At 41.9% G+C, this 27,693-nt stretch overlaps 1 protein-coding gene across 2 annotated transcripts in view; it reads left to right on the forward strand.

The window, feature by feature from the left end:
- Positions 1–3,106: 3,106 nt before the first annotated feature.
- LOC113406746 (plastin-2) overlaps positions 3,107–27,693 on the forward strand; it is a 36,076-nt gene continuing 11,489 nt past the window's right edge. For both annotated transcript variants that reach the window (XM_029911991.1, XM_026653327.1), the window contains exons 1-7: positions 3,107–3,198; positions 18,711–18,801; positions 20,607–20,770; positions 21,319–21,448; positions 21,796–21,928; positions 24,276–24,357; positions 26,504–26,669. In XM_029911991.1, coding sequence (XP_029767851.1) covers positions 18,735–18,801; positions 20,607–20,770; positions 21,319–21,448; positions 21,796–21,928; positions 24,276–24,357; positions 26,504–26,669 — 742 coding nt within the window. In that variant the 5' untranslated portion in view covers positions 3,107–3,198; positions 18,711–18,734. The remainder of the gene's footprint in view (positions 3,199–18,710; positions 18,802–20,606; positions 20,771–21,318; positions 21,449–21,795; positions 21,929–24,275; positions 24,358–26,503; positions 26,670–27,693) is intronic.

The raw sequence follows: 27,693 nt of genomic DNA on the forward strand, positions 1-27,693 counted from the left end.
GCTCAGAGGGGCTGGGCTCGGAGCTGGGGGTCGGGGGGTGCCCGGCTCAGAGGGGCTTACCACGCCGCTTACCTCCTCTCCCAGAGCCTCAGCGAACTGCGTCCAGGAGCTCCTGCCGCTGGAGCTCGCAGCTCTGCCCCCTTACCACATGGCTCCGAGCGGGAGGACCTCAGGCCCCGCCCGAGCCAGGCCGCTGCAGCGCTGTCCAGGGCCGCTCCTAGGTGCGGTGCGCTGAGGCAATGGGGGAAGGCGAAGGCGGAGGCGGGGGGGGAGCCTCTGACATTCTCGTGGGGGCCCCTGCGGGGCCCGGGTCCTGAGGCAAATTGCCCCACTTGCGCCCCCCTCTGGGCGGCCCTGCTGCTTAATGCAGAGCTGTGATAAAAACAAAACAAACAAAAACACACTGAACCAGATGTTGAGATGCATCGGGAATTGGATGTAGAATACCAAAAATATTATAATGTCATAATCTAAATTCCCTGGGGTGATCTCATCTAGAATACTGTCTATAGAACCGACCAGCCCTGGGTTTGAGATGGGGGACATTGGACTCCCTGTTTGTGTACCAGTGCAAAGGCCCAGTACAATAAGGTTCAGTTTTGTCCCATAACTAGTACTAATAAGTAGCCTGCTGCATTCATAGCACATGAAACGAGATGGTGTTCTGAGCGTAGGGCTGGGCATTCTGCATTCTAATTCCAGCTCTAGCACTATGTGGCTTTGAATGAGTCCCTTAACTTCTCTGCTTCATGTTCCCTATTTGGAATATGGGGATAGTAATACTTATATACATCACAGGAAGACCGTGAGGATTAATTCATGTCTGTAAAACACTTTAAAATGAAAAACACTATATAAATGCTAAGCAAAATCAGGTATTATATACAGTAAAACCTGCCTTCAGCAGCCACATCTTCTTCGGCATCTCCACTACTGCAGGTTTGCAACTAATTGTAGCCCATGGTGTATGATTCTCTGCTCATCTCTTTTTGGCTATAGCCAAGATACCACATTATCCATCCATGATCTTCTTTTTCTGTTTCGTTTTCTTCTGTCATTAACTTTCCCTTCCAGTGCTTGTAAATATGCATTGGCTGCTGAACATCGCAAAATGTGCCCTGCAAATTGAATCTTTCTTTTTCATAAGATCTCTGATGAGTGTTTGCTGAGTTCCAGTCATTTCTAATACTTTTTTTGATGATTACACAACCACATTAGGGACCAGCAGAAATCTGTTGCTTATAAGAGGTAATGTACTCATAACAGTTGAGCAGAATTCATAGAATCATAGGACTGGAAGGGACCTCGAGAGCTCATCTAGTCCAGTTCCCTGCACTCATGGCAGGATTGAGTATTATCTAGACCATTCCTGACAGGGGTTTGTCTAACCTGCTCTTAAAAATCTCCAATGATGGCGATTCCACAACCTCCCTAGGCAATTTATTTTCAGTGTTTAACCACCCTGACAGCTAGGAAGTTTTTCCTAATGTCCAACCTAAACCTCCCTTGCTGCAATTTAAACCCATTGCTTCTTGTCCTATCCTCAGAGGTTAAGAAGAACAATTTTTCTCCCTCCTCCTTGTAAAAACCTTTTATGTACTTGAAAACTGTTATCATGTTCCCTCTCTGTCTTCTTTTCCAGACTAAACAAACTCTGTTTTTTCAATCTTCCCTCATAGGTCATGTTTTCTAGACCTTTAATCATTTTTGTTGTTCTTCTCTGGACTTTCTCCAGTTTACAATATTCCAATTGAGGCCTAATCAGCGTGGAGTAGAGCGGAAGAATTACTTGTCATGTTTTGCTTACAACACTCCTGCTAATACATCCCAGAATGATGTTCCCTTTTTTTTCAACAGTGTACACTGTTGATTCGTATGTAGCTTATGGTCCACTATGACCCCTAGATCCCTTTCTGCTGTACTCCAACCTAGGCAATCATTTCCCATTAATTGGGGTGGTCTCCTAAAACAGGAGGTTGCCTACTGTGGAGAGAACGCCTGTGCAAGTTTCACTGTAATACCATACCGTCATATGATAATATCCACCCCCAGATCGCTGTATTTGCATCAGTGATGGGATCTTAAGCAGGGGGTTATAATTCATATGTGGGGGGTTCCAAAGCACTCTACATCTTCAGGTGTAGAGTGGTCCAGTTAGTCAGTTTGTCCGATTAATGGTGCTCTATTTGTTTTTGATGAAGGGTCTTTTTTCCTCCCCAGCAGTAACCTTACTGAACTTAAAACAGCAAGAAAAACTGCTCAAAAGAGTCAAAAGAGAAAGGGTGAAATCCCACCCCCCATGGAAATTAATGGGAGTTTTGCCATTGACTTCCATGGGGTCAGGATTTCACCCCAAGTTCCCATAGTACTGAAGAGTCATTTTTACATACCAAGATCCTGATTTTCAGTTACTTTAAGGCCCCTATACAGTACTCTGGCAGTGTAGAGGTGGGTTAAAGTAGGTGTAAATTATATTCACAGCCACTTTAAAGCACCTTTTACTCTGAGCCTGAGGCCTTGGCTACACTGGCGCTGCACAGCGCTGCAACTTGCTGCCCTCAGGGGTGTGAAAAAACACCCTCCTGAGCACAGCGAGAACAGCGCTGTAAAGTGCCAGTGTAATCAGAGCCTGCAGCGCTGCAAGCTATTCCCCTCGGAGAGGTGGAGTACATACAGCGCTGCAAGAACTCTCTCGCAGCGCTGGCGGCGCAACTACACTCGCGCTTCACAGCGCTGCCGCGGCAGTGCTGGGAAGTCCCGAGTGTAGCCAAGGCCTCAGTGTGACTGTGAACTGTGACCTGAAACTGTAATTGTTCAATTTTGAAAGAGAAGAGGCATAAATAGTGTGTGTATGTGTGTGTGTATATATAGATAGATAGGAGAGAGAAAAAGAGAGAGAGAGAGAGAGAGATGCTTTTAAGAGATATAAAGAGGAAGCGGAAAGAACTCTACATTTCAATGTGACCTGCTCTGTGTGAGTAATCAGGTGATTGGGGGGGGGGTTGCCCAAAGTAAGTAATATTTCCTTATAAAGACAAAATCTATCTCACTGCCAGATGACGTTTGATCACTCTAGTCACTTCCTTCGTTGGGGTCACATACTGAAGGTTGACAAGTTGCACTTCGGATCAGAAAGGAGGGTTTTCCTAGGCACACTCCAAGCTGCTTCTACTTATTTTTTTACAGCTTTCAAACAAGGTAATTTTACAAAAAATCTTTCCTTTCAGTTTGAGTTGGATCTCACACTGCCTGGTAATTTGGACCACAGCATTAGATTTCTGGTATGCTTACAGCACCTGTTATTTTTCTGTGCACCCACCCTCAATGTGCACTCTAGCAGTTTAACTGCACAGGAAACCTGTGGTCACCAGAAGCAAGAGCATAGGATCAGTAACAGCATGAATCATTTTCCAGTCTAGTGCAGATTATTTCTATAAACCTTTGGGAGTATATGTAGTGTGTTATTTTGATATATTGCCGTTCGTTCGATTTATATCAGAGTTATCGGCTGTATTTGATCCATTTGAAAATGTTGTGAGAATGAGTGGATTGATGTGGTGGTGTAGTTTAATTTTAGTTCCAGTGGTCTGAAAAAGGCTGATATTTTCTAGATGATTTACTTTTTCTGATACGGCTTAAAATTGTTGCTTGTTAGGAAGACATACAAGCTAACCTATTATCTGTCTAATTTCACTGTGCTGTCCCTTCCCCGATAATGGGAGCCATATTGGGTTATCAATTTTAAGGCAGAACTTATCACTGATTTCAGTAGGGACTACTGCTTAAAAACATGTGGGATGGCCCCAGAATAAAACTTCGTTTTTAAAAGCCTGAGCCAATGTGCGTTTAAGTCAGTCAAAGTATTGCCATTGACTTGAATGGGCTTTGATTTAGACTCTAAATTTATTGTGTGTTACAAGTCTCTGGATTCTCCGGGTGGCTTTATCTCTTCTGAGCATTCAGAGGACGTTTGCACAAACAAGGATCTTCCTGCTGATCCTTCCATTCCATAATTTCCATAGACTTTCCTGCCTCCCTCGGCCAGGCAGGTGTGGATTCACCATGAAGTTAATTCAAGCTTCATTAAACATTGGCTGTATAGAACTGTGGAACATTATGTCTCTGGATGACTTTGATTTCCAAATCATAAATGAAATGAGATGGCAGGTTCTAAATACATGACACTAAAATTTCAGGAAAGAATAACAAATATATATTAACCAAGATACAAAATCTTCGTTAACGTGACACAAAATGTAATGGCCAAATCCTGTAGTCCTTAGTCCACTAACATCGAAGGGAGTTTGTCTCAATGCAGGATTTGTCCACTAGCTCCTCCATCTATCAAGTGAAGATAATCTTAAAAACAAATTACAAATGAGGCTACTTCTTTAGGGATGCAGATGGATTGTTGACAAATGGAGTTTGATCATTTTGGTGAAATCTCAGGGCCACGTGTGTAGAGGGGACCCTCCATACTCATATCTCTCCCTCCTTATGCTGAAGGGGTGGGTCAGACCTCCATGGTGTCTGAAAGTAGAGAATGAGTGGAAGGGGAGGGCAGGGAAAGACCCAGGCAGTCTCCGCCTGCATCGAGTAGAAACAGAAAACCCCCTTCTTATTGGAAAATCCCATTAAGAGCTGGCACAAGCTGCATGAGCCATTTGGGAAATTCCTGATAGCACAGCTAGGTATTTCTGCATAAGAGCGTGATTTGGCTGATAGAAAGTTCTGCTCTCTCTTGATATAGTGTCAAAATGTATTTACTGTAATCCCAGAAGTTGAAGTAAATGATAATACATTCTTCCCCACCCCAGAAAAAATCATATAGTCAGTTTTTAATCAGAAGCCTCCATTGAAATACATTAAGAGTTCTGCCTAAACATGGATGATGTAATATAGCTCTAGAATTTGCAAGATACTTTTCAAAAGTAACTGACTGTAAGCGTATGCAGAATGGCATTCACTGAGTATAGTCTCCTCTCTTCTGCCCACAAAATTAGCATGAAACAGATAGTGTTATATCATGCCGTTGATTTTTAAGCCCCGGTACTGGTATTAGGGAGATGAGCTTAAAATTCAGTGGCACAATATGACTCCGTGGAAATGATGACCTTAATACGAAGATTTTGATGGAGATCTTACAGCAATGGTTGTCACAAAGATTTTATTAAAAGATGTGCTTACTTTGGAAAGTGTGTGTATATAGGAAATGGGTGGCGAAACAGGGAGATAAATTAAAATTAAACGGTGACTTGCCTTCAAAATACCAGTTAATTAATTCATCTACTTATCTCTTTCGTACACAGCTGCAGAATCTAGTCAAATTCTGATGATGTTTTGCAATATGTTTAGCAAATCAAACCACATTTAGCATACTAAATCCTATCTTGTTACCATACAGTGGTAGGCTCATCATTGGTCATTCTGTACTAAACCAGGCCCTTTACAATTAACAAAAAGGAAAATGGGTGCTGAGGATACAGAATAAATTGGTGCTGAGGGAAAGAGAAGGGTTTTGATGATGATTTTCATCAGTTAAATTATTGTTATTAATTATTTTTATTACTAGTAATTACCCATTACTGTGATGATGACTAGATTGTGGTAGCAACCTAAATATGCTAGGCATTTTCTGAACACGGGAAGACACTGCCCCTGAGGTGGAGAGTGTGCATGCAATCTTAAAGACGAACACAGATGATTGATGGGAGGGGAAAAGGATGAAACACGCAAACAGAATGATCATCAGGGTGGTAATGGGCACATGACTTCTTAGACAGGTGTTTATTTGTTGTCATTTTTGTTCTCTTTTTTCAAAGTTAGACACACTAAACTCCCCTTATCCCCCCTTCCCTCCACAATTTAACCTTCCCAGCTTTCTCTCATGCTGAATCCCAGATTCAGTTCCAGTGTCCTTAGGCCTCTCCTCCCCAACATTTCACCTCCCTCCCACCATGCAGTAGAGCAGTTCATTTATGAATCAAAGAAACAGAAAAGTGGATGATTTAGTCAGATAGTTTCTTGAAGGAATCACAAAAGTGAGTTTTCTTGAGGGAAGGTGCAGAGGTAGTTGTGGGAGAAGCAGACAAACAGGGCACTGGCAGAGTAGAGAGGGTGAGGTGATAAGATACAAAGGCAGGTAGGTAAGGAGAGGCAGAATTATGTAGGGTCTGAACAGGTTTAGAACAGCAGGCATAAGGAAACTTTAGTTTACCTAGAAAATAGTAACTAATTGGAAGGACCTCCTAAGCAAGGTTGTTGAAGCAAAGACCCAGGGACAATTAAATAGAAGTCATTCAAGAGCATATAGGAAAGCAGTACACCACAGTCAAACAACAGTAGGATACACAGAGTTTTCTTCCATTTCTAGTGTTCTTGGGATAGCTGAATGAGTTTGGGCCATATCATGACCTCAATTTTAAAGCAGAATTCCCCACTGAAAGCAATAAGGAGTTCTGCATAACTGATAACACAATATGGCCCTTAGTATGCCCCAGGAAGAAATCTACCAGCAGATTTTCATACTGGGGCAAAAAGCAAAAAAGGACTGGAGAATATGAGAAAAAATCCTTCATAAATCCCATTGGAACACCAAACTCAAATAAATATTAATAGTTTATACATAAAAATATTTTGGCAGCTCTTTGTTTTACCTTCTGAATATATTTTGAAAGTTTAGCTGGTTATGATTATTTTACATGCACCATGTTATTGGTTACGTACTAATACGCTTGAAATATGTACAGTAATTTTCTTCTATGAATTTATATCAAATACATTTATTATACTGTACATATTCAGCATACTTTAATTGAGTAAACACTTTGAGGTACGTCTAACAACCCACCACCATGCATAGTGCCACCACATTTTGCAGAGCCCCTGGGACTCTACTGCATAGGAATGGGGGATCGATTTGAGAGAGACTGTCCTCTGTTTACGTAAGATTTCTTTATGCAGTCCCTCTCTGCACTCAGTAGGTGCTGAACATGTAGATTAAGTCTGCTTGCTAATATCCGAAGTGGACTTTGCTGGGAATTCTGCTCATTGCCCTTCTCAGGTTCTAAGAAGTGTTATGTCGGCTATTTCTACAGCAGGAAAAATTTGATGGATTTATTGCACAGAAGGGCAGGGCTAGTGATTCCACAACTCTGCATAACCACTGGCCAAAAATCCCTGCAGGATTAGCAGCCACTACTACAGCCTAATAGTGGCTGGGCTGGTGTGTGGGAAGGAGGACTCCATTCCCCTACAACCTCTCTGGAACTCTCTTGCATAAACTCTGTTTACTTAAGCTAGGTCTAGGATCCAAGATTTGGCCTTAAGCACTTAATAAATTATATTGAGAAACAATGTCCTTTCTTGAAAGCTTACAAAATTAAGACTTGTGTAGCACCACCATGTTGTCTTTCAAGCAGAGATAAATATGTCGTTTTACTACAGTCTCTTCAAATTCTCTGATGCAGCATCTTTATCATTCAGCAGCTATATTGGGGATGGCTATAGTCTTTTTGGGGACGGTATTATCATTTACTGTGGACCAATTGTGAACCCCTTATATTCACACTGGGGAGCAGTTACTCACAGAAGTAATCCCATTGACTTCATGAGGGTTGCACAATCTTGTCCTGTAGTTCTATACAATGCCTTGCACAGTGCAGTCCCAACCTAGTTGAAACTTCTAGGCGCTACCGTAATAGGAATGTTACGTATTGTTAATGGAGTCAGGTACATTTTGGGCTGTTTGGGATTCAGAATTTAATTCAACACCTGTGAGAAAATTAGAATGAAACATTTAACTTTATTGTGTATTTGTAGCTATTTAAGTAGGCCGATGGACACACTACAAAGAATATACACCTAGAAAAAGAGCATTTTCTTAAATGCAGCATATTCAAAATACATTAGTCAGTCTATACCCTTCAGTGATCTTGGAAGTCATTTTATTAAGAATTACATTTTAATTTGATATTTTGTTCAGAAATTGTTGGTGTTTCCTAATGTAGTTAACCACAGTGGCCTAGGAAGGAGTACTGCGGAAAGGGATCTGGAGGTCATAGTGGACCACAAGCTAAATATGAGCCAACAGTGTAACACTGTTGCAAGAAAAGCAAGCATCATTCTGGGATGTATTGGCAAGAGTGTTGTAAGCAAGACTCGAGAAGTAATTCTTCCGCTCTACTCCGCTCTGATCAGGCCTTAGCTGCAGTACTGTGTCCAGTTCTGGGCGCCACATTTCAGGAAAGATGTGGACAAATTGGAGAAAGTCCAGAGAAGAGCAACAAAATCTATTAAAGGTCTAGAAAACGTTACCTATGAGGGAAGTTTGATAAAACAGAGTTTGTTTAGTCTGGAAAAGAAGACAGAGAGGGGACATGATAACAGTTTTCAAGTACATGAAAGGTTGTTACAAGGAGGAGGGAGAAAAATTGTTCTTCTTAACCCCTGAGGATAGGATAAGAAGCAAAGGGCTTAAATTGCAGCAATGGAGGTGTAGGTTGGACATTAGGAAAAACTTCCTAACTGTCAGGGTGGTTAAGCACTGGGACAAATTGCCCAGGGAATTTGTGTAATCTCCATCATTAAAGGTTTTTAAGACCAGGTTAGACAAACACATCAGGTGTTTATTATTTAGTCCCGCCTTGAGTGCAGGGGACTGGACTAGATGATCTGTTGAGGTCCCTTCCAATCTTACATTTCTATGATTCTGTGATGATAAATAACCAGTGAAGGACAAGGTGTTGCAGTGGGTCCTTTCACCTTGGGAGATGTGGGTTCAAATTTTGTCTTAGACTGCTAGTGAAAAATCATTAGACCACATAACTAAACCGCCACACAAATAGGAAGGATCGCCAGTCTGGTCAAGAACCTCCGGACTGAAAAAGTAAGAGTGTTGTAGATTAGCACTGGAGCATTGATGGATCTATCTAGCTGTCTAAGGCATTGCTGTCAGCTAGATTCTTGTAGACCCCCCACCTATAAATTAATCCTGCCCCCACTCTGAGGGAAGGTTGACATGCTAACACTGCCTGTCCTCCCGGGCTGTGAATACATCCTGGGTTTCCTTCTTGGCACAGAGAGGTGCAATTTACCTCTGACAACACTAGAGAATCTAGGGTTTTATGTACATTACAGCTTAAAATAACAAAAATAGAATATAAAATGTGTCCTGAGGAGTGAGAGAGAGGAAATTTTAGACTATGCTGTAACTTCATTAAATATGTTTTGCTGAGCATCAGCAACATTATTTTGCTCTCTCCATTTAGTGCCTTTATGGATGTTGATTTTAAAGAAGTTAGGGCTTTTTTCTTTCTTTTTTTTTTTTTGCCAGTGAACGGAAGACTAAAGTTGAGCAACTTTTAAGCCACAATGTTGTGGTTTATAGCATTGATTCTTCTTTTCACATGAGATCAACTGAATAATTTCTCTTTTTCTCTCTCCTTGTGTGTGAGAGCAAAAACGGAAGAAAATATTATGTGCCCTCCCTGCAAGACTATCTGCAGTTGTCAAACATTTCTAAGGCCCAAAAACATAAATGCCACCTTCCCTCCTGTACAAAATATGCTAGTTGGACACATAGTCTGACCAGGACACCTTTGCATGGGGGCTGTAGCTGGGTCAGAGGACATATGGGCAAAACCATGGAGACTATGCGTGCTAGTCCCCATTGAGAGAGAGAGAGAGAGAGAGAAATATTCCAGGAGAAGAATGTCCTACCAGAGACATTCTGATCACCATCAGTTACATGCACATGGATGAGGAGGGGAATTTAAGAAACATTGGTTGGAGGAAGGATTTAGTGAGGAAAATCCCCCAAAGATACCACCTATTCCCATAGGTGCTAGAAATAGGGTAGGTGGGGGTGCTGCCGCACCCCCTGGCTTGAAGTGGTTTCCATTATAGACAGGGTTTACAGTTTGGCTCAGTGGCTCTCAGCACCCCCACTATACAAATTGTTCCAGCACCCCTGCCTACTCCCGTATATCTTTGTGATATTCAAGCACACTTGGGGTACATCAGAAGATGCAGAACTCCTTTTCACTTCCCGAAAGCTCCTTCTCAGTCGCTGTTGCTTATCTCATTGCCCAGATGCTGTAGGTAAGGAGAATTTTCCTGATGCATTTTGGGTCAAAAACTCTCCTTGAAATTGATCAGAAAGAAATGCTAATTCAGAAAAGTGGAAAACTATTCTATAATCCTGATGAAAAATCCTGCAGAAAGAAATCAGGTCTCAGATAACTGACAGCCTGGATAGGGCAAGGAAGAGTAAAGAAAACAGGAGTTAAAGGGGATCCAGCTCTGCCAGAGAAAACAGTACTGTGTTGTCGGGGAGAGCTCCGTCTTGTGTTTTTCTTCTGCTGCTCTAATTGCTCTATTTCGCAGGGATGACATGCTTCTTGTTCCAGCAGCCTAAGTGAGAATAAATCATTTAGAAGAGGGTGGCTGGGGCAGGGCCGGTGCAACCATTTAGGCAAACCTAGGGCGCCTAGTGGTTGGGGGCGCCTAAAAGCCCACTCAGGCGTGGAGGTGGAGTGGAGGTGAGCTGGGGGGGTGGGGTGCGGGGAGGGCCTCCCGCAGTAACAGGGTGGGGGCACGCAGAGGAACCACTCCCCCACCCAGATCACCTCCACTCTGCCTCCTCCGCTGAGCACACAGCCCCTGCTCTAAGTCTCCTCCAATCGGCGCTGCAAGCCTGCGAGGGGAGAATTAGAGCAGTGCCGGCGTGCTCAGCGGAGGAGGCGGAGCCGAGGTGAGCTGGGGTGGGCTCCCCAGGTGGGGTTAGCTGCCGCGGTGGGGGTCTCCCCAGGCAGGGTTAGCTGCCGCAGGTGGGGGGGCTCCCTGGGCGGGGTTAGCTGCTGCAGAGGGGGGGTAGCTGCTGCCAGGGGGGGGGGGTGCCCGGGGGGGGGGGGGGGGGGGGGGCCCGGGGGGGGGGGGGGGGTGGGGGCGGCGGAGGGGGGGGCGGGGTTATCTGGGTGGGGGGCTCAAGGTGGAAGTTTCGCCTAGGGCGCGAAACTTCCTTGCACCGGCCCTGGGCTGGGGAGTTGAAAATTTATGAGACAAGGGACACACCCAATTCTCCCCTCCCTGTTCCCCACAATACTCTAGAAAAAAACATACTATTAACAAAGTAATGCCCCAGTGGGTAAAGAGTGTGTGGAAAATCTTTATTTCTTCAGCTATTCCAGCACTTTAAGTCATTGCTGAGTTGATAATGACTATTCAAATATGTGTTTATGAAATGTAATGTTGCCACATAAAATTTGCCATTTTGCTCCGGGGAAAAAATGCAACTTTACTTACGATGCATTGATATATCTTCACGGTTTTCATTCTAGTGCCTGTGAGAAACCACAAAATGGAGGAGCTTATGAAACAAGAGCTTCTAGTAACTAATTTAGTACAAATTGTGAAAGCATTCAGTATTTAATGACTTTTTACTATTTATTATTTACATTGCACCGTGAGTGCACACTTACTTTGCCGAGTAATATGTAATAATTCATGAGATTACAGTACTTTTCAGATTTTTTTAACTATGGCCTCATAATCAGAAGAAATGAAAGTGCATTAACGCTGAAGTGCATCAGTTTAGTGGTGACATTTCATTCCTCAGGTTTGAGACTGTTGTGTTTGTTCTTCCACTGTGTCCTAGGCAGAAAATAGTTTGTCATTAGATCTCTTAAAACATCCATGATATAGCTGTTCCTTTTGAGGATGAGGTCAACTGAAAACCAGACAAATTACACTGTTGTATTATTTTAAATATACAACAATAAGGGTAATGGCTTTACAGAAGCTATTTCAGCGTAATTTTGTCAGCATTCTCAGCACACAGGATGAGAATATATTTTTAAATAAAGGAACACACAAAACAACATTCAGATACGGTTAAGAAGATGGAGCAAGAATGCATTTGCACACTTTGCTCCTATGTTGCAACATTGGTGTGAGCGGTGCTTTGCAGGTGTAAATAAAAAGACAAGGCCCCAGACCTAAGTAACACACAGTCTGGATGTCCCACTACTATCTTAAATTCAATCTATCCAAAACGCAGCTTTGTACCTCTCCTTTTAATCTGTTTCCATTTACTTCTGCCTCTTTCTCGCTGTTGTCAACTCCACTTCTTCACACAGTGCACAGTCAACTGGTGGAATTCCTTGTCTGAGGAGGTTGTGAAGGCTAGGACTATAACAGGGTTTAAAAGAGAACTAGATAAATTCATGGAAGTTAAGTCCATTAATGGCTATTAGCCAGGATGGGTAAGGAATGGTGTCCCTAGCCTCTGTTTGTCAGAGGGTGGAGATGGATGGCAGGAGAGAGATCACTTGATCATTGCCTGTTAGGTTCACTCCCTCTGGGGCACCTGGCATTGGCCACTGTCGGTAGACCCGATACTGGGCTGGATGGACCTTTGGTCTGACCCAGTATGGCCGTTCTTATATTCTTATGTTCACTATTTTCCCCATCTGTCTGGCATATTGATTCTCGTCAGCTCCTTCCTTTGCATTCAAGTTCTTGCTAAGTCCAGTCTTTTCATTCTCTGCAATGGCCCCCAGTTATGCCATTTATTCTGCTATAGCCCTTGACCATACCTTGCTCATTCTTCACTTTGATTAACCTTGCCCTTCTTGGCACCCCTGCCTTTCCCCTCTCCCCTCTATTCAAATCAACTGCTGCTAATGCTATTTTCTTTCCCACTACTCCAGTCACTACAACCCTTTCTTAAATCTCCATGCATGATGCATCTGAAGAAGTGGGTTTTTACCCACGAAAACGTATGCCCAAATAAATCTGTTAGTCTTTAGGGTGCCACTAGACTCCTCGTTGTCTTTTCACCTTGTTCACCTGACCAGTAATCTCCTCACACCCTCCTTTGCCTGAACTACTGTCCTGCCTTTGTTTGTTCTGTCCTGTCTTGTCTGCCATACACAGCAAACTCTTTGGAGCAGGGAACGTGTCTTACAGTAAGTTTTATAAAGTGTAGCATACATTTTTTACAGTGCATTGTGAATGACAAGTTACAAGGTTGTTCAGATTCAGATGGAGTTGGTGGACTCTCAGTAATCCCAATATCTGTGAAATAAATGCGGGCGTCTTTGCTAGAGTCCAAGCCAGTGTCACTCAGTGTACCTTAACCAATAGGTAGGGATGCTAAAGTGTCCTAGGCCCAGGGGTGGTCACAGGGGCTCTGCACGTTGCCCCCACCCCGAGCACCAGCTCTGCAGCTCCCATTGGCCAGGAACTGCGGACTCCCAACAATCCCAATTGTCGCCACTTCCGGGAGCTGCTTGGAGCCGAGTAGGGAGACCGGCCTGGTCAGTGGTGCTGAGTGTTGGTTAAGGTACACTAGGCACCTGGCCCTTGACAGCTCTCTACTTTCTCAGTGCATTTGATTTAACCACCTCAGATAATTTCAGAAAAGTGACAATAATTTTTAAGTATAAATTAATGCACAGGAAAACTCCCTTGGCATCCCCAACAAATCAGACTCTCAAGCAGCATCTTTCCAAAATAAATCACATTGACATTAACACAAAATTTGTTTCTCTTACTCTGAAAACTTTCTGGACAAGATTCTGCTCTCAGTTCTTCCAGTCTACGTTTGGGGGACCTTAACTGACTTTACTGAGCAAATCTGGCCAAATATGAGACTATAAGTATTAAAAATAAAGACTTGGTTCTTTCATCCCCTTTACTGCAATCTCTTGCCAAATTGGGGTTAAAGGTAATCTTGAAACAGTGTAGGAGCGGTGTTCCACTAGGGACTTTGCTGTTGATATTATGTGGATATTATGTACCTGCGATGAGGTACTAAGGTGCCCAACTTTACAACTTAAACAATTATGTGACTTGCAAAGTCCTGTGATAGAGTTGTGCCGATGGCAGTTTAGGGTTAACTGACAAAAATAGAATCTGGGGATCCAATTTTGATCGCACCCCAGGGTAAATAGGGAGTAACTGCATTGAAGTAACTATAACAGGACCGCTTGGAAATAGTGACCATAATACAATAGCATTCAACATCCCTGTGGTGGGAAGAACATCTCAACAGCCCAACACTGTGGCATTTAATTTCAAAAGGGGGAACTATGCAAAAATGAGGGGGTTAGTTAAACAGAAGTTAAAAAGTACAGTGACTAAAGTGAAATCCCTGCAAGCTGCATGGGCGCTTTTTAAAGACACCATAATAGAGGCCCAACTTCAATGTATACCCCAAATTAAGAAACACAGTAAAAGAACTAAAAAAGAGCCACCATGGCTTAACAACCATGTAAAAGAAGCAGTGAGAGATAAAAAGACTTCCTTTAAAAAGTGGAAGTCAAATCCTAGTGAGGCAAATAGAAAGGAGCATAAATGCTGCCAAATTAAGTGCAAGAATGTAATAAGAAAAGCCAAAGAAGAGTTTGAAGAACAGCTAGCCAAAAACTCCAAAGGTAATAACAAAATGTTTTTTAAGTATATCAGAAGCAGGAAGCCTGCTAAACAACCAGTGGGGCCCCTTGATGATCGAGATACAAAAGGAACGCTTAAAGACGATAAAGTCATTGCGGAGAAACTAAATGGATTCTTTGCTTCAGTCTTCACAGCTGAGGATGTTAGGGAGATTCCCAAACCTGAGCCAGCTTTTGTAGGTGACAAATCTGAGGAACTGTCACAGATTGAAGTGTCACTAGAGGAGGTTTTGGAATTAATTGATAAACTTAACATTAACAAGTCACCGGGACCAGATGGCATTCACCCAAGAGTTCTGAAAGAACTCAAATGTGAAGTTGCGGAACTATTAATTAAGGTTTGTAACCTGTCCTTTAAATCGGCTTCTGTACCCAATGACTGGAAGTTAGCTAATGTAACGCCAATATTTAAAAAGGGCTCTAGAGGTGATCCCGGCAATTACAGACCGGTAAGTCTAACGTCGGTACCGGGCAAATTAGTCGAAACAATAGTTAAGAATAAAATTGTCAGACACATAGAAAAACATAAACTGTTGAGCAATAGTCAATATGGTTTCTGTAAAGGGAAATCGTGTCTTACTAATCTATTAGAGTTCTTTGAAGGGGTCAACAAACGTGGACAAGGGGGATCCAGTGGACATAGTGTACTTAGATTTCCAGAAACCCTTTGACAAGGTCCCTCACCAAAGGCTCTTACGTAAATTATGTTGTCATGGGATAAAAGGGAAGGTCCTTTCGTGGATTGAGAACTGGTTAAAAGACCAGGAACAAAGGGTAGGAATTAATGGTAAATTCTCAGAATGGAGAGGGGTAACTAGTGGTGTTCCCCAAGGGTCAGTCCTCGGACCAATCCTATTTAACTTATTTATAAATGATCTGGAGAAAGGGGTAAACAGTGAGGTGGCAAAGTTTACAGATGATACTAAACTGCTCAAGATAGTTAAGACCAAAGCAGACTGTGATGAACTTCAAAAAGATCTCACAAAACTAAGTGATTGGGCAACAAAATGGCAAATGAAATTTAAGGTGGATAAATGTAAAGTAATACACATTGGAAAAAATAACCCCAACTATACATACAATATGATGGGGGCTAATTTAGCTACAACAAGTCAGGAAAAAGATCTTGGAGTCATCGTGGATAGTTCTCTGAAGATGTCCGCGCAGTATGCAGAGACGGTCAAAAAAGCAAACAGGATGTTAGGGATCATTAAAAAGGGGACAGAGAATAAGACTGAGAATATATTATTGCCCTTATATAAATCGATGGTACGCCCACATCTCGAATACTGCGTACAGATGTGGTCTCCTCATCTCAAAAAAGATATACCGGCACTAGAAAAGGTTCAGAAAAGGGCAACTAAAATGATTAGGGGTTTGGAACGGGTCCCATATGAGGAGAGATTAAAGAGGCTAGGACTCTTCAGCTTGGAAAAGAGGAGACTAAGGGGGGATATGATAGAGGTATATAAAATCATGAGTGATGTGGAGAAAGTGGATAAGGAAAAGTTATTTACTTATTCCCATAATACAAGAAGTAGGGGTCACCAAATGAAATTAATAGGCAGCAGGTTTAAAACAAATACAAGGAAGTTCTTCTTCACGGGGCACACAGTCAACTTGTGGAACTCCTTACCTGAGGAGGTTGTGAAGGCTAGGACTATAACAGCGTTGAAAAGAGAACTGGATAAATTCATGGTGGTTAAGTCCATTAATGGCTATTAGCCAGGATGGGTAAGGAATGGTGTCCCTAGCCTCTGTTTGTCAGAGGATGGAGATGGATGGCAGGAGAGGGATCACTTGATCATTGCCTGTTGGTACTCTCCCTCTGGGGCACCTGGCATTGGGCACTGTCGGTAGACAGGATACTGGGCTAGATGGACCTTTGGTCTGACCCGGTACGGCCGTTCTTATGTTCTTATGTAAGTTGTTGGCACAAGGGGCTATTAGGTACTAGGATTAATTGGATGAAATTAAAAGGTACAGTTAGACTGGGAATATAGAAAAATTCCAACTAACGTGTGTGTGCTGGAGGGGAGGAGACATCAGGTTACTTTAGTGGTATGAATACAGCAGCATGCTGGCAGTTCCAATCTCAGCTCTGACACTGACTCTGTAGCCTTGGGTAAAACATTTAACTTTTCTGCTCAGTTTCCCCATCCGTAAAATGTGGCTGATAATATTGACCTCACAGGGGTATGTGAGGATTAATAACAGTGAAACCTGTGCCTTTGGTGGCCATTATTATCAGGTTGCATTGTACTTCATGGACCAAATTCTCCACCAGCATATGTGGGCACAACTCCATTGGTTTCAATGGGACCATTTATGCAGATGGTGAACTTGACCCAATATTTGTAACTGAATTGTGTGATAGTATGTATGTGCTATTATTGTTATTTACATTATCTATTGTACTGTGGAATAATCTTCCTGGAGCAGTGTTAGACATCATATTGCTTGATAACGAATCTAGACTGGACAGTATAAACCTGCATTGGAAAATGGATTAATGAGATGCCCTAATAAGTCTTTTCCATGATTTCCTGTCCAGTAGGTCCCTAATAGTAATACTTCTCAATACTATTAATAAGAGTGGCCCAATTGTACAAAGCACTATACAAACACAAAAACACAGTCCCTGCCTTTACAATCTTATTTGTGTATTGTGTTATTCTTCTCTATAGGCAATGCTTCAAAAAAGTCTGAGCAAGATGAACCAGCTTTCTCTCCTGATGAAGAAGTCTTTTAGTTCTGATCCAGAACTTGCAGAGATTAGGCAGCTAAACTGTGCTACTGTAGGGTCAGACAGGATGAAAGAACCAACCACATTTTATTGCCTTTGGCTTATTTTTAATCCATTTCCATAAAGAGTTCTCCTTCTACGCCACACTTACTGACATTATAAATCAATGCATAAATTCAGGAAGGCATTAAACCTGAAATCCAGATAAATGGTGCCTAACTGTTATACTCAAATTATTGTAGCAAATGTGTCAAGTATCATCTTCCATTTTTCATATCTACCCTGAATATCTTTTACAAAACAATACAAATGTTTGCAATCTGGGCCTTCTCAATGAAGTTATGGGGTTGGGGGTTTTTTTTAGGTCTGAAGTGGTTTTAGTGCATTCTCTTTTGATTCTTTCCTAAATAAGGGCACTGCAACTGCAGCAGCCACCCTCAAATCCTCTAACTAGGGCCCATATAGTATTCTAGTCTAATACAGTCCTTATATTATTTTGTAAATCGTATTTTATTTATTACACTAGTGCCTAAGGACCAACCAAAAGTGGGGCCCCATTGTGCTAGGTCCCGTACGAACCCAGAACTGTAGACAGTCTGTGCCCCAAAGAGCTTATACTATAAACAGACAAGACAGGGGCGTGGCAGGACAATCCCAGTCCTATTACCATGGTATGGGAGCACCCTTCAGCAGTGCATGAAGCAATGTGGCAAGCATCTGTCACAAGTGGAACTGAATCTTCCACCTCTGTGCAGCATTCTCAATGATATCAGAATGAAGGCACAATTGTGTTTAGAACCTAATCCTTCTTTGTGTTGCATTGGTGTACTGAGAGGGAGAGGGCACAAAATGCCTCTTTCTCCCACAGTGTGCCGATAAAACAATAGAGCTACAGTTTCAACCTCGAGCTGAGGAGAGCACTAAAATGAAGGCCCTGTTACAACACTTGCCAGTGTATCCCACTCCAAGGGATACATGTTCTGCTAGCTGGAAGACCCAAGTAGGCCCTTAGTATGTATGCTGCAATGTGAAGCATTTGCTAATTGGTGATCCAAGCTGCCCCCCATGGCAACAGTAGCAAAGTGCTCCCAATCATGTGTTTTCCCCCAAACATCCTGAGCCATCCTGACCCACACTTGCAGGATGGCTTTGGGAATTCCTGAGTGTCCAGCATAATTCTGTTCTGTCCCTCCACTGAGTAATTAAGGCAAATGAGGATGGGATTTAGGTATCAAAAGTATTCACCAGCCTTGACAAGAATTTTGGGCAGGACTTGGCAAAACAGCGCAGTTTGGTAACAAATCAATGTGGATTTACATCTATAGGATCAAAAAAGGTCACCTCTTAGTTACACTACTGGATACAGATGGAAACTGTGTTGTAAATTATGAAGAATGATGCAGTGACTTCGTGTCATGCTGTTAATTCTAACTTCTAAGTGAAATTGCTTTGAACTTCTGACTCTTAAAAATAAAAGGCACAAACTAATAACATGCATTTTCCTGCAGACTTGTCATTCAAAGAAGTAAAAAATGGCATCAACAGCACACATCTCAGAGGAAGAGATGACAGACTTAAGAGAAGCTTTCAATAAAGTCGGTGAGTACAGTTAGCATGTAACATACAACACTAGGTGAAGTTGTATTGTATCCCTCTGTACTGACCAGCTTCAGTTAAATGAGCCATGCTTTAGTACTGTCATACTGTGAAATGGAAACTATATGAAGTAATGTTCATACAACTGCAGTCCTTTTCAAAGAAAACCACTTTAGCCTGCTGTAGCTTTCTGGAAGTACAGTATTGGCATTCCTTTGCTGAATGAAGACGGCAGAAAGTTGTGAAACAGGTTTTATGAAATAAATTTGAAAACCTTTTTGAAAATGATACATGAAGTATTTTAAAGTATTTTCACCCAAACATTTATTTGAGGCAAATTACTGAGAAGACAAAAAAAGGATTTTTGATATAACATAATACACTGGTTCACATCCCCTAGGGAAACTGAAACAAAGGCAAATTAAAAAAACCTCAAATGTACAGCCCCTTTTCCTTGATCCTTTTGTGCTCTATGTGTGTTTTTAAATTCATATCCCTTTTTCTACTTTTAAGCCCCATTCTGTTTTTCTCTGCTTACACTGGCCCATCTTTCTCCCCTGATTCTAAGGATATGCATTTCTGTCTCTCACAGCTCACTTATTCTCAGCCATTAAGTCCTTTCATTGCTACCAAGCATTTTTCCTCTCCCAGTCCTGATCCTCTCTCTAAGTCCTCTTCTCTCTACTAGTTTCTGTTTCCACTGTGAGACAGACATTGAAAGGACACTCTTCACAATCCCATATTAATCCATACTTCTGTTGCTAAGAAGCAGCCTCAAATGTAGATCCTATGTGGCTTTGCTGCAAATGGCATGGATAATTTCCAGCTCAACTCAGGAAATCACAATATATACTTCTTTGAAATCTCTCTCTGGGCAAATGAAGACTACAAAACAAAATTTGGGACAATATATATATATATATATATATATATACTGAGAGTATAGGAGAGTTTATTACAAATAACAAGTTGCTAGCATTTTCATATGTCAAAGAAAAAATCTGTCTACATGACATCTAAATAGTTTCAACATATAAATCCCCTCATTAAAAATTCCTTACAAATCACAATAGGCTGTGGTACAACTGAATGTTTCATTTTTAAATTCCATAGAATTCTGCATTTTGATGCCATGGGTTGCTGATGGCTAAACATTTGCACGTACAGGACCCTCACCAATATCCAAAGCAAAATGAGAAGCAATGAAAGAATGGGACAATATTGGAATAATCATACTTCTGTTATTATTTGCCTGCTACTGTTCCACATAACATGCAAGGTTACTGTCATAGAAAGAGATTAGAGAAATAAAATTATTTTACTAATTTTTCTCATTTGCGTAATTTGTGCATTCGAGAGCAATTTGTGGATAGTCATTTTGCATATTTTCAGAAATGCTCCTACAGACAGGGTAATCTCTGCCTAACTCACACTCTCATTTTGGGGCTTAATAAAAGAATGTAGTAGGAGAAAACTAATAACTTTTGGTTTTGAGTTTGTTTTTGTTTATTTTGTAAAAACCATTAATTCAGTGTAAATTTAATAAATTCAAACTATAAATACATCCACATATCATGCTGCTACTGTAACATATATCCAACTATCATGCAAATTATTCCTTCTTTTTTTGTTTGATGGTCATTATAAACTTTCCCTGGGGTTGAAAAGGTCACTGCAATTGTTAAAAATAATTTACTATATTTTTGTTATAAGATTAAAAAAATCATTACAAATAATTCACATTTCCTGAAAAAAAAAAAAACTTTTCTGTGCAGACAGGTTCATTAAGCTGTTTTTTTCCTTTACAGACATTGATGGAAATGGTTTCATAAGCAGTTCTGAATTAACAGAGCTGTTCAAAGCAGCCAATCTGCCTCTGCCAGGATATAAAGTCAGAGAAATCACTCAGAATTTGATGGCCACGGGAGATCAAAACAATGATGGCAAAATCAGCTTTGATGAATTTATTGCAGTGAGTAAAATGTTATTTTGGAGAATATCCTCTAAAAAGGGAATTCAGAAAAAAACAGTTTAACTTTCAAAACTAGAGCTGGTCAGGAATTGTTTGTCAAAATGATTTTTCAGTGGTAAATGCAGTTTCCACAAACTGGGACAAAAACAAATGTCAAAGTATTGGAATTTCCTGCAGGATGGAAATTTCAGAATTTCACTTACCTCTGTTCAAAACTTAAACTTCTAAGTGCTTGTCTCCAAAATACAAAGATTGTAGATTTCTAATACTCTTTAACTTCCTATTAATTAGTTAAAATATAAAAAAATTAAAAGGTGCCAATTCTGCAAAGGGAGCCACAAGTGTGAACTCTTGCTTCTGTGCAGAGTGCCCATTCAAGTAATTGTTATTATTACAGATTATTTATTTATTCGATGCCCACGTTGTTTTCAGCTCTGAAAAAAACATAGAGGACAGCATGGTCCCAAGAAACTTACAACCTAAAAGCTCATAGTTTTACTCTAGTTTTATAACTTGCAATTTTAAAATCACTCTATGTATTTTGAAAGGTTTTCCAGGGCCTGAAGAGCACAGATGTCGCTAAAACCTTTCGAAAAGCAATTAATAAAAAGGAGGGGATTTGTGCTATCGGTGGAACTTCAGAACAGTCCAGTGTTGGAACCCAACATTCTTATTCGGGTACGTAGAGTCAATTGATATAGGTAGTAACTGCAACTAAATGGTTCCTTGGAGATCATTTCGTAACTGTCTGTGTGAAAAGCCTTAGGGAATTGCAGTATCGGTAAGGGTGACTTAGAATAGGCATATTTTGGACAAACTGTAATAAAGCTGAGGAGAAGTAAGAGCAGTATTTTGGCCGAAAATGCAACCTCCCTTTTTTAAAATAATTGTTCGGTTCCCAGGTAGAATAGATAAGTAACAGAAAAGGTGCCAAATCACTTTTAATAAGAACTGAGATTTTCATGTCAAGAGAATTGGTAAAAGTTTTAGGCTCCAAATTGATAGGTCTGACCTTTTGCTTGCAGAAGAAGAAAAGTACGCCTTTGTGAACTGGGTTAACAAAGCCCTAGAGAATGATCCTGATTGCCAACATGTGCTCCCAATGAATCCAGACACTGATGACCTCTTCCAGGCGGTTGGTGATGGCATCGTGCTGTGGTAAATACCACCTATGTTTCCCTACACAGTTAGGCCTTGACCCTGTGAAAACTGATGCATGTGCTTACCTTGAAGTACACAAGCAGTTGCATTGCTTTTAGAGTTAGGCATGTGTGTAATTCTTGCAGGATCAGGGCCCTAGTGATTCTCTTTCTCACACATCTTTTCTCTTAAGAGATTATAAGCTTTTTTAAAATTATTGTTTATAATTGGAAAATAGATATTTTATATGTTAAAAGTACTGTCTCTGTCCATTAGAATCAGGGGAGAAATAACGGAGCCAACAGGAGTGAGCCTGAGTAGAGAATGAGTAAAAACTGGGTAAGGACCTCAGAATATAGAACCCAGTGAGTTTTATATACTTATTTGCATAGCTGAAATGTCCTGCATTACACAACATAAGCCAAATCCTGAAGTTCTCACTCAGTCCTTATTCATATACAATTCTTATGTTGGATTAGTTGGAGATTTAGATTAATAAGGACTTCAAGACTTGGCACAATGGAAATTTTGCTTAAGATAAGAATGGAATAACTTAGTAAGGGCTTCAGGAGTTGGTTCCACCTTTTCCATTAAATGATACTGAAACACAACCAACCTGCCTAAATGTGAAGAGCTCTGAGCAGCCCAAGGTTTTATAACTTACTATTAAAGAACTATATTGTTAGATGCAAAGGGAAAATTCCATGTCAATCATGCCCAGTAAACACATGAATGTGTAGTTCTTTTTCTTCTGTATTAACTATGTTTTGTAATAGTAATAAGAAACTTGAGACAGGGAATTTCTAGGGGGCTCCTATCTAGAGGCAGGGCTGGCTCTGGCTTTTTTGCCCCCCCCCACCCCCCCAGCACCGGGGGGAGGGCGGCGAGCCTGCCGTGGCTCTGCTGGCGGCCGGAGCCCCGGGAGGAGGGCGGAGAGCCCGGCCGGGGCTCCGCTCTCCCCGGCGGCCAGAGCCGGAGCGCCGTGCCGCCCCCCTCCAGGTGCCACCCCAAGCACAAGCTTGGTGGGCTGGTGCCTGGAGCCGGCCCTGTCTAGAGGCATGCAAAATATTTGTGATGCAAAAATTATGGTTTTCACATTTTATTGTGAACGTTAAATTCTGCTGAAGTCTGCCTATTTTTTGAGCAAAATTGAGGCCATTTTTGTACAGACTGGTCCATTTTTGAGTGAACATGGCTTTGTGTCAAAAATGTGTGTAAATTTGAGGATTTGGTTGCAGTTGTGGACAATGAAAATAGCTTTTTTTTTTTCAAATTTTGCATAAAATCTTTGGAGGTAGAGGGTGAAAAGCAACATGAAACTGAATATTTTGACATGAATTTTCACAAAATGAACATTTTGAATTTCACACAGGTTTACTTTATTGCCCTTTTTGGCCACTATTCAATATATCTGCTTGTCACCTTCCCTGCCTCCACTGGTTAGGAAAAAGCTGTGCTAAATCTTGCAGTACGTGTGTATATGAGTGTGTGTGTGTGTGTGTGTGTGTCTCTCTCTCTCTCTCTCTCTCCAGCGTTCCTGGACTTTCTAATGCACTAAGCAAGTTCTTGTGTCAATTCAGCCTCTGGATATCTGATCAACATGTCACACTCTGCACTGATTAGGTCTCAACTGGCGTATTGTGTCCAGTTCTGGGTGGCACATTTCAGGAAAGATGTGGACAAATTGGAGAAAGTCCAGAGAAGAGCAACAAAAATGATTAAAGGTCTTGAAAACATGAACTATGAAGGAAGATTGAAAAATTGGGTTTGTTTAGTCTGGAGAAGAGGAGACTGAGAGGAGACATAAGAGTTTTCAAGTACATAAAAAGTTGTTACAAGGAAGAGGGAGAAAAATTGTTCTCTTTAATCTCTGAGGATAGGACAAGAAGCAATGGGCTTAAATTGCAGCAAGGGAGGTTTAGGTTGGACATCAGGAAAAATGTCCTAGCTGTCAGGATAGTTAAGCACTGGAATAAATTGCCTAGGAAGGTTGTGAAACCTCCATCGTTGGAGATTTTTAAGAGCAGGTTGGATAAACACCTGTCAGGGATGGTCTAGATCAGTGGTTCCCAAACTTGTTCTGCTGCTTGTGCAGGGAAAGCCCCTAGAGGGCCGGGCTGGTTTGTGTACCTGCCGCGTCCGCAGGTTCGGCCGATCGCGGTGCCCACTGGCCACAGTTCGCTGCTCTGTGCCAATGGGAGCTGCTGGAAGTGGCGCAGGCCATTAGTGCAGGGGACTGGACTAGATGAGCTCTTCAGGTACCTTTCACTCCTATGATTCTATGATTTTATGATGAAGGTTCAAAATGACTTTGGTGTAGGCAAAGTGACATATTTCTCACTTGCGTTTATTCTTTAATTTACAGTAAAATGATCAACTTTTCAGTGCCAGATACAATTGATGAAAGAACAATCAACAAAAAGAAGCTCACTCCATTCACTATACAGGTACTGAAACATCAATTTATTCTGAGTCTCTGTTATGTAATTAATTAGGTGTAATGCTATAAATTTCATGGCTCTGCACAATGCAGCCAGACACAGTTTGTGGCAAAGTAGGGTACTTGAGCTGCAATTCTGCAAAGATTTATATCCATGCTTAATTTTGAACTTGAGAATGATCCCATTGAAGTCAATGGGACTACTCATGTGCTTATAATTAAGCAAGGTATAAATCTTAGGAGGATCTAAGTGATAGGTGCCTAATGAATACTACAGATGAGATGAAGACAATGACAAATTCAAATATGGGTTAACCGCTAGAATACTAAATGCAGGGGTGGAAGTAACATTAAACACTTACTGGTACAGGGGCCTGGAAGGGACAAGGCCTTGGGCGGAAGGGGCGGGGCTGGGGTCAGCTTCCCCCAGCCAGCCCATCCGCGCTGCTTGGCCCGCATCGCCCCGGGCTCTGGTGGCGATTTAAAGCATCCGGGGCTCCGGTTGCTGCCGCGGTAGCAGCGGCGGTGGCCAGGAGACCCGGGCCCTTTTAAATCGCTGGCCCGTCATCAGCCTGGAGGGGGGCAAAAGGGGCAACGAAGTTAAAGTGCTGCCACAGCAGCACTTTAAACAGAGTCCTTAAAGTGCTGCCGTGGCAGCGCTTTAATGTCAGCTGCGTACAGGCCGGTACTGGTGGCCACTTTTTACCGGTACGCTGTACCGGCCTGTACCGGCCCACTTTCACCCCTGAGTAAATGACACCTGAGTACTGTGATTAAGTGACTTGCCCATGGTCACACAGGAATTCTGTGGCAGAGCCAGAAACTGAACCCACATCTCCTGAGTTCCAGTCTAGTGCCTTAATCAAAAGGTCATCCTTGCTCTAGAAAATACCACATATGTGAAAGATGGCTGAGTTAACGTTGTTGGGCCCTTAGCATTTGCATTTTCTTTTGTGATTTTTATCTGTTCAACCAGCGTGTTGGATTCATTTTGTAACATACATTGCGTGCATGTGTGCACACCTTCATTTTTTAAAGATGAAATTCTGGAAAATAAAATTCTACCTGCCAAGATCTAAATTCAGGTTTATTCTATTTCCTTTACAATAATATGTAGAGATATATCATTCTATATACAGTATATATGTACCTCTGTACCAGGATATAAATAAATATCTACTATATATGTACACATAACCCACCGTAGCCTTCAGTTACTCTGATTAAATGGAACATTAGCCAGGCTCAAGTGAGCTTAGAAGCCATTAAATTTGGTTTCTGTGCTGCAGGCCACATTTTTTCCAGTTTTAATCCTCTTGGTCTTATTGATGCAGCACAGATCAATCCCTGTCAGATTTAGACATGATTTAATCAATATAGCTTATGCTTTAACTTAACCCTTTTACAACTGTCAAATAAAGAGAGGGTGATTATTTTTCAATGCTATAAATTTTTCATTTTATGACAATTTACGCTTTGTGTCCCTGTGTATTTTCTACCTAATCGAATGTACCTCTCACACTCACGGTGGTGAAATCCATGTGATAAATTGCAGAGCCAGGAAACAAATGGCATTTGTCATGCACCTTTGCCTGCCTCACCTGCCCTCTGCCCACTAATCCATCTCCCCAGGGGCTTATTCGAACAACCCAAGCCTTTGAGCAGATTCAAACTGCCCTTTTGAAAAAAGAAAAGAAAAAAAAAAGCCACCTGCCCGAAATGTTTCTTCTTTCCATCCCACCACCTTGATATATTGAAGCTCCTTCTTTCCACCCCACACTCCTCAAAATATGGATTTTCTCTCTCATCCCATATTCCACCAGTGTAAACACCAGAATGAGCAATATCCAGACGAGGACAAGTGAGGGGCTTAAGGTCCAAAGTCTTGTAACACTTCAGGACAAGAAATGGAAGCTTTTTAATTTTGCAAAGGAGAGGTTCCCTGTGCTGCAGAAGGGCACAAGATTTGCTTTTACTCCTGGGAGTTCTAAGCTATCACACCCTAGGCCCTGATCTGAAAAGGGTTATACCTAATTTTGCTCACTATATTTCCACTGAGTTCCCCACCCCCTCTTTAGTTCTCCTCCTCCCTCCCGTCCACTATTTAGTTATTGCATAATAAGAAACCTCTTTCTCTCTCTCTCTCTCTTCAGGAAAATTTGAACCTTGCTTTGAACTCTGCCTCAGCCATCGGGTGCCATGTTGTTAACATTGGGGCTGAAGACTTAAAAGAAGGGAAACCTTACCTGGTCTTGGGCCTCTTATGGCAAGTTATCAAAATTGGCTTGTTTGCCGACATTGAGCTCAGCAGAAATGAAGGTACATGCGGTACACTTTCTCAAACCAGTGCTCTCATCTTTAGAAGTGTTATTTCAATGAGTCCTGTGGACGCTTAGGGCTTGTCTCCACTTACTGGAGGAATTGACGCACGGCGATCGATCCACTGGGGGTTGATTTAGTGGGTCTAGTGAAGACCCGCTAAATTGATCGCCGATCACTCTCCCGTCGACTCCGGTACACCACCGGAACGAGAAGCATAAGGTAAGTCGACGGGAGAGTTTCTCCCGTGGATCCAGCGCAGTGTAGACACTGCAATAACTCAACCTAAGGTACGTTGACTCCAGCTACATTATTCACGTAGCTGGAATTGTGTAACTTTGGTCGACTTAGCCCCATTGTGTAGACCTGCCCTTAGTCAAGTCTTCATTGCCTCTCTGATTCACCCAGTTCTAGTCTCCATAAGCCCAGAGGCCCCAAACTTTCAGTCCAACCAAAATGTGTATCTTTGTCTCCTTACCTACACCTGGGATCAGGAGCACATCATGCTACAGTCAGGAAGCCCTGCTGGTTTCCTGTTCTTCATAGAATCCAGTGCCAAATCTCCCTTCTCTTAAAAATGACACACGCACACTGCTCTCCAACCATATATTTTCCTGCTGCTTCTTTCCCTTCTCCCTGGATTTGATACCCAGTCACCAGCACTTCTTATAACCTTTACCACCACCGCCTCTGCCGTCTCCCCTGAACATATTGCTTGGCTTCTTCATTCTCCCCTCCACACTGCTGTCCTGCTGAGGGCTGGCAGTCCCACTGGTATCTCCAGTTGCAGAGAATGGCTCCATTTTCCTCTCTTTCACTTATTATATAGTGATGGTATCTAGAAGAGGCAGCAAAGCTCACTCTTCTTCCTTGTTCCCAGCTGTTTTTAAAGGCCTCCAGGCTTTCCTTGCAATGAAGAACCTGGCCACTTGTAGAAACAGCTGGAAACAAAGGAGGGAGCCAGCCCCAGGTGACCAGCCAGCTCTGTAAACCACCAGCCATTGCTCCAGAGACTACCAGTGAT

Source organism: Terrapene carolina, unplaced genomic scaffold (assembly GCF_002925995.2).
Source record: "Terrapene carolina triunguis isolate 2854851 unplaced genomic scaffold, T_m_triunguis-2.0 Scaffold18, whole genome shotgun sequence".
Taxonomy (NCBI): domain Eukaryota; kingdom Metazoa; phylum Chordata; order Testudines; family Emydidae; genus Terrapene; species Terrapene triunguis.